Source organism: Lissotriton vulgaris, chromosome 5 (genome assembly GCF_964263255.1).
Source record: "Lissotriton vulgaris chromosome 5, aLisVul1.2, whole genome shotgun sequence".
Taxonomy (NCBI): domain Eukaryota; kingdom Metazoa; phylum Chordata; class Amphibia; order Caudata; family Salamandridae; genus Lissotriton; species Lissotriton vulgaris.
The window spans coordinates 1,167,747,021-1,167,760,592 of NC_141693.1; the positions used below are offsets into that span (position 1 = coordinate 1,167,747,021).

The following is a 13,572-nucleotide window of genomic DNA, read 5'->3' on the forward strand; positions in this document are numbered from 1 at the left end:
GCTGTCAGCAAGTGTGTCTCCTTCGGAGGAGCGACGGCGATCGATCCTTCGGAATGCTCAGGCTCTTATGACCGCTCCATCTACAACAGTGAGGACGGTGTCTTCTCTACTGGGGTCGATGGCCTCTTGTATCTTCCTCACTCCTCATGCACGGCTACACATGAGACCTCTGCAGGAGTGCTTGGAGGACCAATGGGACCAGAGGAAAGGATCTTGGGACGACAAGATACGACTGTCTCTGCATGCTCTTCAGTCTCTGAGGTGGTGGTGTTCAGCGGAGAATCTCCTCAGAGGGGTTCCCTTCCATAAGGACATCCCTACTCAGACTATCGTGACGGATGCTTCTCTCCAAGGCTGGGGAGCACATTCAGGAGACTTACAGATTCAAGGAACGTGGTCTCAGATGGAGTCCACGTATCACATCAATTTCCTGGAACTCAGAGCTGTTCACTTGGCACTGAAGGCCTTTCTTCCGTCCTTCCAGACCAACTCTCTGCTTGTACAGACGGACAATACGACCACGATGTATTACCTCAACAAGCAGGGGGGGTCGAGATCGCGCACTCTGTCTCGGGAGGCGCAGACGATCTGGCGCTGGCTTCTGGCCAGAGGATTGACGATAACAGCTACCCATCTACCAGGGGTGCAGAATGTTCAGGCAGACGCACTGAGCAGATTGATTCAGGAAAACCACAAATGGGTCATAAAGGACGACGTACTAGGAGAAGTCTTCGAAAGGTGGGGGACTCCAGATCTGTTCGCCACCGCCGAAAACAGCAAATGCCGAGACTTCGCCTCCAGGTACTACCAGCAAGGGACGCTGGGGAATGCACTCTGGATCAACTGGTCGAACAGCTTTGTTTACGCTTTTCCGCCCATTCCCCTGATTCCAGCGGTGCTCATCAAGCTGTCCCGGTCCAGGGCATGGATGATCCTGAGTGCCCCAGAATGGCCCAGGCAGTGGTGGTTCACGGACCTTCTACACCGGTCAATCCTTCCGCACATACGGCTGCCGTGCAGGCCGGACCTTCTCACGAAGTTCGGGGGGCAGATGTTGCACCCCAACCTCTCGTCCTTGAGTGTGGCGGCATGGCTCCTGAGATAGTGCAATATGGCCATTTGAATCTGCCCGAAGATTGCATGGACATACTGAAGGAGTCTAAGAGATCTTCCACTCGGACTTCTTATGCTTACAAGTGGAAGAGGTTTTGTATCTGGTGTGTGTCCAGGAACTTTGACCCAACGACGTGCAAGGAAGATGTCATCCTTCCTTACCTTCTGCATTTGGCGCGGTCTGGCCTTAATGTTCATTCCATTAAGGTTCAGCTCGCTGCATTGACTGCCTACAGGAAAAGCCCTTCACAGACTTCCTTCTTCCAGATCCCTGTGATCAAGGACTTTTTGGAAGGCTTGAAGAAGGTGTTCCCTCCTGTCAGGCTTCCCTCGCCTTCATGGGAATTGAATGTGGTGCTGTCCAGTTTGATGAAGGAGCCTTTTGAACCCATTCATAAGGCTTCGTTGCAGCACCTGTCCTGGAAGGCGGCGTTCCTCGTGGCCATTACATCGGCCCGCAGGGTGAGTGAAATTCAGGTGTTGTGTTGTAATGAACCTTATACTGTATTTCATGCTGCTAAGGTTGTTATGCGTACTCACCCTAAATTTCTTCCCAAGGTTATTTCTGACTTTCATGTCAACCAGACTATAACTTTGCCTACGTTTTTTCAGAACCCTTCATCTCCAGCGGAAAGGTCTCTTACGTTCCCTGGATGTTAGGAGGGTGTTGAAATTTTATCTGGATTAGACCAAAGGTATTCGTAGGTCAGACCAATTGTTTATCAATTATGGATCGGTCAGGACGGGTCTTGCGACCTCTAAGCAGTCCATCTCTAGGTGGATTGTGTCCTGCATACAACTGTGTTACCAGAAAGTTAATAAGACCTTAGGAGGTAAGCCTAAGGCTCATTCCACCAGGGGCAAAGCTGCCACGACAGCCTTGCTCCGTAATGTGCCGATTGCAGAAATTTGCAAGGCCGCCACTTGGAAGTCGGTTCATACCTTTGCTAAGCATTGCTGTCTGGACACTGATGCCAGGGCGGATGCTCAGGTTGGACAGGCTTCGCTGCGGAATTTGTTCGCACAATAGTGGTGTTGGTTTCTTTTCTCCACCGCCGCTTTGGTGTGGGGATGGGCTTGCCATTCTATTCACTAGATTATGACTATACACAGAGATCCCCTACTACAGAAGGAGTAGTTTCTTTTCTGTAACTCCAGTTCTGTAGTGGGGGTATCTCTGTTATTGTCATAAGCGCCCGCCCTCCTCCCCGGTGGAGAAAGATATTCATGTAAGGAATGCTACAGGTCTGGCGTGTTACGCCTTCAAAAAGAACTGAAAGTATGAGGGACCTGCAGGGCATTCTGGAATACTGTGAAGTTCTGGAAAGTTCTCTTAAAGGCACAGTATCCTGTTCTGAGCCACATAATGGCAGCCTATGGGGCTTGTCTGTCCATGTCTTCCTCTCTATCATTCCAGAGGGGTTTTTGCTGAAGGCAAGGGAAATCTGGACAGGCTTTGCTGTTTTGTGGATTTTTGGTGGAATTTCTAGTTGGAGTACTGGACAGTGTAGCCTGTTTATAGGCTGCATTATATGTCTTTAAATTCTCTCTTAAGTGTCTGTGCAGTTCTGCATTTTTTCGACACTTTAAGAGATTATTTTTGATTGCTCCGGGGTCCACGCACATGGCGGGACTATTCACTAGATTATGACTATAATAGAGATACCCCTACTACAGAACTGGAGTTACAGAAAAGAAACTACCCCATCTTCTTTTAGCTCTGCGGACCTTTGGGGTTACACTGGACTCTGTGCACACTATACCTCATTTTGGTATAGTATATACCGAGCCAGCTTCCTACATTATGTAGCTGGGAAACTCGTTTTGACCATTGCCCAATATTTATCTTAAGATGGCTTCCCTGTTCACTTGTAAGATCTAGTCACGACCTGGGCGTTAGAGGCATATCTGCTCATGCAGATGTGTCCTCATGTACCACAGTGTACCCTGCCTTAGGTTTCCAATGCCTGCCGTAGGGGTGACTTAGATATAGCCCATTCAGTTTCTTTGGCATGGCACACAGGAGTGTGCCATGTCATGTTTTCAAACATGGTTTGCACCATGCCATGCAGCCTGCAGTGGCAGTCTGTATGACATTTGTAAGTGGGGCCCTTAGGGTGGCATACAATATGCTGCAGCCCTTAAGGACCCTCTTTAGTAGTAATACCCTAGGTACCAGGGGTACCAGTTTCTAGGAACATTATGGGGTGCTGAAGTCCTTAGCCAATTGTGAAACAATCAGACATCACTTTGTTTTAAGGAAGGAGCAACGTCACTGAGGTCTGGTTAGCAGTCCTCTGTGCACTGTTAGTCGCAATTAGTAGTTAAAAAGGGTCAGAAAGTGGGGGGACAGCTACAACAAAAACCCAGTTCCCTACATCTACAACCTTCAGAATCAAATTGAAGGTCACACTTTCTTGGATTCCAATTCAACTGTTTTACACCGGATTCATGGAACATATACTGACCGTTTGAGTGTTGGTCAGCTTCTCCTGGGATTTCTGAATTAGGGCTGCCCAGCAGGGGTCTCTTGGATCGTTCAGCAACATTTTACATCATTGCACACCTTGTTCGCCTACAGAGGTTTTTCTTGGGTCATTGGTAAAGGCTTTAACTGGCTCACCCCCTTCTAATCCAGGCTGACCCACCTAGCACCACAGTGAGAGCTGTTATGAAGCGTCCTCCAAGGATGCTGTGTCTCCTCTCACCTCTTCAGAATTTACTTCATCTTAGCGTCTGCATTTATCAATGACTTCTGACTACATCTCCTTGTGTGCTCATCAAACCCAATGGGTGTTTTAGGTAGTCCACATCTGAACTAAGCATGGCTGCTGCTCCTAAAAGGAGATAAGACTGAAATTCTTAGTGTGAAACCAGCCCATCATTTTAACTCTCATTCTTTGTCATTCACCATGTGCACTCCACTCCCTGTGATTCATCTACACCCCAACATGCATGCAAAGCAAATCTAATTACATACATGATTACACTTTCCAGAGATGTACCTTTATCTTTCTCTTGTTTCTGTTTCCCAACATTGAAAATAGCTTGTTGAGAGGCCACCATGTGGAATTTTCTTCCATTTGGACCCTATTCTTTTATCTTGTGCTCTTAGAAATGGTTTAAAGCTAGAAGCTGTGTGTCGGAATTCATTCATTCAGACTTGTTTGCCCACTCATGACTTCAGGAGTTGACCTCTGTACACTTCCCTAATTCTATGGCTCAGTACCTCAGTTGTAATGTTAGTAAAACCACCAGCAATCTAGTTACAGTACCATGTAGATAGTGGTTAGTTTTTTTTACTGTAATGTATGACATTACCCCATCCAGTGGTATTCTATTAGATAGTTCTGATATTCCTAGTTCATGTATTTAATCAATATTGACATTTAGATGGGATATTTTTTCTAATGCAGTTCACAATTGACTTTTTTGATTATTGGCAAGAACTAAGGTAACTTAAATTATTATTTTTAGCCAGCTCCAATCAAGAGACTGAGATATTAAAAAAAAAAAAATGTTCCTGCAAAACTATGAGTTCCCATTTCTATTAAAGTAATAATTTGTGCACTGAATATTGCAGCAATTTCAACAAACCCAATTACATTGATAAATGAACTAGAGGTGCCTGATGTATTTAAATAAGTTAGGAACCCAACCTAGTGAAATGGCAGCATTTCCCCTGCACCCCGTGCAGCTCAGAGTAACAATTGTGGAGCTCAATAATGCACATACTGGCATTTGAGTACATTTGGTCCTTATATGTTGAGAAGTGTCACAGGGATATGCCTGTATTCAGTTGATACCTGTTGTAGAATTTGTCCATAAAAACACTGAACATTTCGAAAAGGCCCATGGCTTTCGTATGGATTTAATTTGTGAAGTACTCCTTAGAACTTTTAGTAGAGTGACATTCCTATAGACAAATACATTCCTTTATCAACTATGCATTGCAAGTGAGACATACAGGTATATATTGAGCAAGACAAGACTATTTTAATCCCTGCCCTGAACCTCAAGTTGGAGATGGAGACCATTTAGCAATTATTCACATTCTCTGCCTTTTAAATACATTGAAGAGATAGGAGCTAGTTCTTAAGCAAATGTTTTCAAACCCTGTAAAGGTATTAGTGTTTGCTTTGCTGGACAGGATTCACACCTGGGTGGAACACTACTGCATAGTAGCCTCCTTGAATCAATGGTTGTTTCTGTGTGCTCTTTCTTGCAAGCCTAGGTTATTTTCCTTAGTCTTGCTTCTCGTTGATTCTTTGTTGACCAATTATTTAACCCCTTGCATGCTGATGATGGCCCCAAGCCGTCATGCACTACAGTGCTCGTGTGCTGATGATGGCTGGGGGCCGTCATGAACGCACCCGCGATCGGAAGGTGCCGCGCAGGCGCAGGATCGCGGCAGCATGCAAGGGATTAAAATGATCCTCCATGGTTATAGGCCAGGTTATAGGCCCTTTGCACCAATAATTTGTTTTGTCATATAGTGAATTGCATAAGGATCAGGCAAGGGTTCTTTGTATTATTAAAGTCCTTCTCCTGATGTTAATCCGATTAGGGTAACATCGAGATCTTGCGTGAATGTAGGCCAACTAAATAGTGTGTGAACATAGGTTGGTTGCACTGTGATGATTTTAAAACTGTATAGAGTATGCCAATACCTAAAGGTCTTCTAGCATTAAACACAGATGAATGCTCCAGAGAAGCCACTAACTTGCAATGTCTTCAGGAGGTTATTGAATGTCACTAAATGATCAGAAGTTCTTAGATAGAGACTTGGAGAGCTTACTCTACCTGCCAAACACGTAGGGACAGCTGACAGGAGTGAATTGCTGGATTTCAGCTGCTGCTGTGGAGAATAATGAATTCACTTGTGCCGTAAACTGAATGGGCCGAACTAGTGGTAAGTTTTAAATTTAATTCACATAGCCTTAAAGATGCTCTTGGAGAAGGGCAACCTGTGCAGCATTTTCAAAATGGCCAATGCAGCAGTAGGCGGGGCACAAGACTCCAACCTGGCAGTATAATTCTGAAGTTGTTGAAGTCTTTAGAGTAAATAAAGGGGAGAATCAGGAAGCAGTGCATTGTAATAATCCAGGCAATCCATAAGCAACATGACTCGGAGGGGTAGCAAAGGAAGAATCTTGCACCAGACCTATAGCTGAAAGAAGATGATAGCTTAAGATGCAGAGCTAAGGAGAGGTCACAATCAAAGGAACTGGCAGATTTCTTACCGCCGAAGCAGGCATGGGAGAGGGGGGCGAGATGAGGAGGCCAAAGACTAGCCGGAAGATTTTCAGGACTGTTTTTGCCTGAGAAGATGATAATTTTTGTTTTGTCTTTATTCTGATCCAGGCAGTTCTTCCTCATCCAGTGAACCTCAGCAACCATGCAATTAAGGAGGGCAATATTGTCATTCTGTATCTGGTTCTCAAAAGAGACAGCAATTTGTGTGTCTTCCGCATAACTCATGAATCTGCGAGAGGACAAACCAACATTAAAAAGGGTCGGGCTAATGTATTTCTGTCTTTTATGATGCAAATCGAATAAAGACTACCGTGACTGACTGGGTCGGGCTAAGGCAGGAACCATGAGAAATACCATGCATAGCCTTGAAATCAGTTTGATAAGGAGAGCAATGAACTGCTTGAGGAACAGTTGGACAGGTAGTTCTTAATCCAGTCCTAATTAGTATTATTAATGCCAACTTCTAAAAGACAGTTAATAAGAATACTACAGACAAAAATGACTAAACCAGAACAGAAGAATTGACTTGGTCTGCCAGCATGCGCAAGTCATCTAGTACTAAAACCAGTGCAGTCTCGGTTCTATGAGAAGCCTGAAACCAGATTGGGTAGCGCCCAAGATGGAATTCAATGAGAAGAAATAGGAAGCCTATTTGCTCAACGCTCTATCTCGAACCATGATGGGAAAGGTAACGGTGAGATCAGACTAAAATTTCTCAAAACCATAGCATCAGCAGTAGGTTTTTTAAGTAGTTTTAGTACAAAGCCTTTTTACCAGATTGATGAACAAAAGAAGTGGCTATGGATTTATTGGCCTGAAGCATGCTGACCAAATGAAATGTGGCCAGTCTTAGACTCGTAGGCAGACATGGATCAAAGAGGGATCCAGAGGAAAAAGTGGCCGGATAATCACCATAAAGTTGCGCGATAGAGGTTCAGTTACCTGCCACAGTACGGAGTGCATCCGGGGAGCTGTCATATGAGATGGAGCAGATGATTCTATGAATTTCAAATAAAGAATGATTGCAGCAAAGGGCTTGAGAGAGGATTGGGGTGGACATCAGACAATCGGGGGGAAAAAAGCAAACAAGCCACCCGTAAAATCTCTTTGGTCACATTATGAGTGTGGACAATTTTGTCTAGATAGTGTTCGGACCTCGCCATATATACAAGTTTTTTGTAACCGCATAGATATGTCCTTGAATCCATTTTCTTAAGTAAGGGATTAAGCCTTCTCTACAGCCTTCTAAAATTAGCTTGGCTTCCTTAACCCCTTCAGTGCTGCGCGAATTCCGCTGCGGTGCTGAAGGTTCTAAAGAACTAATAGAACCATGACGGAACGGTTCCGTCATAAGCACAGGCCAACCGACGCTCATGACGGAACCGTTCCGTCATGAGCATGGAAGGGGTTAAGTGTGTTAGACTATGGAGGCAAATGGTAGAAGTAGCAGTCTTTTTAAGGGCAAGTGTGATTTTGTTCTATTTTTTTTTTTTAACAAACCAAAAAAATCCTCAAGGTCTACTTTCAATGTAGAAGTGGGCGGGAAAGATATAGAGCACCCACCTTCTGAAGGAGCATTACAATAATTTTCAGTAGGAAGTCTAGCCTATGAGCAGCTTAGCAAGATTAACTCACATACATCTCTCGGGTAGGAAACATCTTAACTAGATCATTAAACAATTAGTCCGACTTAAGAATAGGTGCATCACCAAAAGGACTTTTGAAGCCTGGGTAAAAATAACAGCCAAGCGGTGCCCGGCATAATGTGTGGGGCAGAAACATATTGAGTGAAATAGCCTGCCATTCAATCTCCCAACAGCCAGAAATTTAAGTGTAATGTAAATGAGTTGGTTGTGTACCAGAAGTTAACTTAAGTCGCTTCGTGTTCCCAACAGGTCGCCCTCTGCTAGAGTCGGAATAATGGGGGCAAGCGTTAGAGAACATATAAGGATGTTGTGAATCTGATTCCATAGTAGCACTTGTAGTAGTACAAAGAAAGCACATGGCCTGTGCAGCAGGTTTCAAGAGAGCGAACATTGAGAGCTTACTATTTGGTGACAGGCTAAAGTCAACAATTGGAGCGTAAAATAGGCATCCTGGATGGCGTTGGTCAGGACACAGATATGCACAGATTAGCTTTCCTTTGGGCCCCTGCTGCGTGTGCCTGCTCCATGAATACAGCCTTGTGCCAAACATGTGACCAGACTGGCCGCCTCAGACTTCAATACCTCCCAAAGAGGATTAATGGCGGGTTGTTGTCGAGTACATCTCAGCAGACTGCAGTCAAAACATCTGATATCAAAGAACACTAAGCTCAATGTGCAAAGCCCCTGGAAAAGTTGAAATGTTGGAAACATTTGAAATAAAATGCTTAATTTATTTCATTTTTTAGCTAAAACTTGTTCCCTTTTTAATGTCTTTTGGTTTACCAGTTTAACTTGAAAGCCCCATTCTAACCCTAATTGAAAAAGCTATGCTTAAATCTGTGCTAAATATACCATAGAACCACTAGTTCCCTAAAGCTACCATTTGAGCATGTTATAATAATAATAATAAACACGTTTTTTAAAGTGTATGGCTACACTAGCTAGTATGTTCATCACTGTACACACACCCTTTCTCGGCTGGTTGCAATAGAGATCAACTGGATGGGGATTGTTTATGCTGGAATCTCATTTGGTTATGCAGCGATTACTTTATTGGGATATCACTTACTTGAATTCAGTTTGTGCACAGATGGGAGAGGGTTTACTAGAATCCACAGCAGATGAAAGTTGGATGTACTAAACTTGCTTTGTGTTTCTGGGTATAGCGGGGATGGGTGCAATAGTCTCAAACTTTCCTGGCTCAGGCCTATAAATATATGCATGTTTCAGTTGGGATATCACTTGGCTGTATATTGGTTGTATTGGGCTTTTGTTCTGTTCTGGGAAGAAAGACTATATATGCACCAGAGTTATGTGGTTATTACAAGGTTTGTATTGTAGTTATTGTTGTTCATACACAGTCTTTGGAGTGTATTAGGTCTTTGTGCTGAAAAGATGTGTTATTGTGTTGTAACTTAAGATTGTTGGTTTGTTGTATTACGCGGCTATTCAGACTAGAGTTCATTTGAATCCAAGCAGATGGAATTTAAATAAGTTGTTCTGGAATCCTACTTAGCAGTGTGGTAGTTCCATTGGTTTACACAAATAAAGCATGGGTTTAATATATTGGGATCAGATGGTGGCAAATTTGTTTAGAATAGAATATCACTCAGTTGTATGTTATTTCCCCCTGGAGTACAGACAAGGCTGGGTCTCATGTAGCTGTACATTGATTGCTTTGCAATATCTCGCAATTGTAGATTAGATACTTTAGCAACCACTCACAGCTGGGTTTGTGTTATATGTGGTTCCCATCCATAGGTATATTGATTGCATCAGCATATCACTCGGCTGTACAGTTGTTGCAAAGTTTTCCAGCTGGGGATTATGTTGAATAACTTGGGATATTGTGTAGATGCAGGTTGCGTAGGGATATCATTCACCTACAGATTACTTGGATTGGGTCGTAGCTCAGGCCTGGGTGGCATATATTGGGGCACCATGGTTGTTGGTTTTAGGATATATCTTTTCTCTAGAGTACTAGTCTTTGTGTGGGTGTTCTGGAACGGCATGCATGCCTAGGTTGTTTGTTTTGGGATATCACTTAGTTTTAGATTAGTCAAATTAATTTCACACTCAGTCCTGGCTTACATTTATTGAGATCGGAAGGAGATGTAGGTTGGGTAATTATGCTGTCAGACTATAGGTGAGCTGCATTGGGTGGCCTTGTTGCAACACTACCTGTTTTAGAACTATGGTGCTGGAACTGTATTGTTTCCTTATCTTGTTTGTGAATCTCATGATAATATGCGTGTTATTTTATCCTATCTTCAGAAGCCCTTACTCTTGGCAAACTGCACAAAGACATTGGCCAACTGATTGTACAATCTGCAGAAGATCCAGAGAAATCCGAAAACCAAGTCATCAAGGTGAGGGAGCAGTCTTATTTATGAAGTCCCACATAACAAAATGCAGGTCCTTTGAGGACTGTTATATTTTATGTTATGTTAAAATATACTTGTAAAGCACGCTTCTACCAAACGGTTTCTTGGTGCTAGGTACAGTAGGAAATACAAGCCAAGCCAAATACACATAAGGAGAGAGTAAAGTCTAGTAGACATGCCTGAACAGCAGCGTCTTAACCTCTTTGCTGCTGATGACGAGCTCAGCCTGTCTTTTCCACCAAATGAAAGTTGATTTGCCAGGACTAAGCCCTTAACATTCCTGTCCCTACCTCTGGATCATCCTCCTTCTACCAGAACGTACTCTTCAGCTCTCGCCTCTATTCTGGAAGCAGAGGTCATTGCCCTTCTGAGCAAAGAGGCCATAGAGGTGGTGCCTTTGGAAGAAAGGGGCATTAAACGTTTTTTAAATACACTTTATTGGGTTTTTCAAGTTTTATACATCATACAAGCAGTACATCTCACTCCACGATTAGTCCAAGATGCAGTTTGGAACACGTCTATCCAGAATGTATTTCGCGAGGCCTAGCATTCTTGTGATTTATTATACATTTAACAGATGTTCTTGTTATTATTGCAGCATATTGTCTAGATTCATATGCAAGTGTTTCAACATTATTCCAAAACTTAAGTAACTTTTCCCCCCTTCTCCTTACATCCCTCCCACCTCTACTGGTCTCACCCCTGTATATGTCATTTTCACTGAATTCTGCCATATCACACCCAGTCATACTTGTAAGGGTTGTCCGCGCATATGTAGTGCTTATACGCAGCATTACCATATTTAAAGTTGTCTTATTCATATTTGCAGAAACTGAGATGTAGTACACACCTATTCTTCTAAGGGGCATTCAACTTTACTCCCTTTACTTCTTGGTCCCCAGGAAAATCTGAGGTCTGAGACCCATCCTGGCTCTGTGCCTTCTATTGAGCAGAGCAAATTTGAGATGCTGTCTCTGAGCCTGGTTATGCTAGCCCTAAACAGGGGGGATTGGTTTGTGCCCCTGGACCTCTCAGATGCCAGCTTTCATCTTCCAATTCCCTCTTATCACAGGTGTTAGATGAGATTCATCAAGGGGTTCCCAGCTCCATCATTTTGTGGTCTAGCTGCTCTGGATGATTATTGTGCCTCATGTTTTTCACTCATTTTCTGGCAATTGTGATGGCTTCTCCAAGATGATCGTAAGTCCTTTTATTTCCATACTTGGACGACTGACTGGTGAAGGCAGAGACACCATTGCTAGTTGAGGAATATCATTTTCCCCCACAATTAGACCTCTCCACAACTTGGGCTTTCCCATAAACACCCACAAATCCAACCTCACTCTAAAGGAGAGGGTGGTCTTTGTAGCTGTATGCTTGACATCATCTGCATGAAGTCCTTTCTTCCTCTTCAGAGGATCATGTTTTTTTTGTAAATGATTCCAACATTTGTGACAGTTACGTCTCTCAGTCCTATAGGTACTATGTTTGCTCAGTCTTACACACCCCACTGGTTCTACACTCCAGATTGTGAGAGCTGGATGAGAGCTCTCCAGTGATGGCTTCAACAGCAAGGGATCCTCTTGGCTCAGTTGCAGATCTCCAGTCTGATCACGCAGACCTTCACTGGTGAATGGACCTCTCCAATCTCGAGGTGGATCATCCAGTCAGCCCTGTGTAAGTGCAGTCTCCAGGTCACAGACAAATCCTCACTGGGATGGTGCACCCATTTGCACGATATAAGGGTGTTGGACCTTGGTCATCACTGCAACATCTGCACATAAATGTGCTAGAGCTTTGGGCATTCTGCCTTGTCTTGACAGCATTACTTCATTCAGCGTCAGTGGGTGCCATTCATTGTCGAACAACACTACTACTGGCCATTATATCAACAGAAAGGGTAAGATCACATGTTGGGAATCAATTCTCTTGTGGCAGTGAATGCAGCACAGGGGAATTTTCCTGGTATCAGCCTATTTGGCAGCGTTTCTCTACATAGTAGCCTTTCTGCGGAGGACCACCACTGCACTCCGAAGTCACTTTGGTGATTTTTTTCCAGATGGTGGTGCCTATCCCTGGACAAAATCACCACAGTCCAAAAGCTACACGTGTCAGAGTGGTTCTCTGGGAGAAGCCTTGAGGTTTGGCTGGTCCCAGGGCCTGCTGTTACATTTCATAAATTCAGCTGAAAGTCTAGCGGAAGGTGTGGGAGGATTAGGCACAACTCATCCTAATTGTGCCGGATTTGCTAAGGTGGTTTTAGTATGACAATCTGTTGGCACTCCAAAAGACAAACAATTGATGGACGGAATGCAGAACAAATCAAAACATTCACCCCCAGTCTAGAGATCTGGGTTAAATCCATCATTCTTTTGCTCACCTTGCCACCCCAGTTTCGACCTGACCATATGCAAATCAATCTTTTTTTTTTATGGTTTCAGTCAAAACCATACATACATGATTGTATGACAAATTCAGCAATAAGCAACATAATAGTCGGTTATACATTAATTCTCATTGCATATTAAGCAGTTCCCACACGTCCCTCTCGGCTAGGCCTCTCCATTTCAGCAGTTGGCGACACACAGGGATCTCCTCGATATTTATTCCAATGCGACCACTTCCCATCCCATTTCTTGGGTCACCCCCTAGCCTTAAAAACCTCTGTCTCTGCTAACATGCATCTGTCCATTTCTTTGGCCCATTGGGTGACGAGTGGTGGGCTCAAACCCCCCTATCCTCTACCCAGCTCTCGTTTCACCAACGTATATCCCAGTGTTGTGAATTGTTGTTCCACTTCCGTGAGATCAGTTGCCTCCCATATGTTCAACATTCCCAGTTGTGGTGTCAATAGTATGTCTTTTCCCAAGGCTGTGTGCATGCTATCTGAGGCTCCCTCCCACAGGGCACGTATCTTTGTGCAACTCCACAAAGTATGGTAAAAAGTTGCCTGCTGTCCGCATCCCTTCATGCAAAGATCGAGCCTAGACCCTATGTTTGCCAAAACTGTCCCTGTGAGGTATGATCGGTGTAATATCTTAAGTTGAATCAGCCTGAATCGTTGTGTGATGGCCACTTCTCTGGGGGACATAAGAGCCGTTTGCCAGTCCTTGTCATCTATAGGACCCATGTCGTCCTGCCACCGTCCCCTGAGCCGCGGAAATGTGTTATTA

At 44.0% G+C, this 13,572-nt stretch overlaps 1 protein-coding gene across 2 annotated transcripts in view; it reads left to right on the forward strand.

Moving 5' to 3' along the window:
• The window catches only part of DENND10 (DENN domain containing 10), a 135,675-nt gene that overhangs the window by 109,448 nt on the left and 12,655 nt on the right, over positions 1-13,572 (forward strand). For both annotated transcript variants that reach the window (XM_086922926.1, XM_086922927.1), the window contains exon 8: positions 10,290-10,384. In XM_086922926.1, the coding sequence (XP_086779052.1) occupies positions 10,290-10,384 (95 nt within the window). The remainder of the gene's footprint in view (positions 1-10,289; positions 10,385-13,572) is intronic.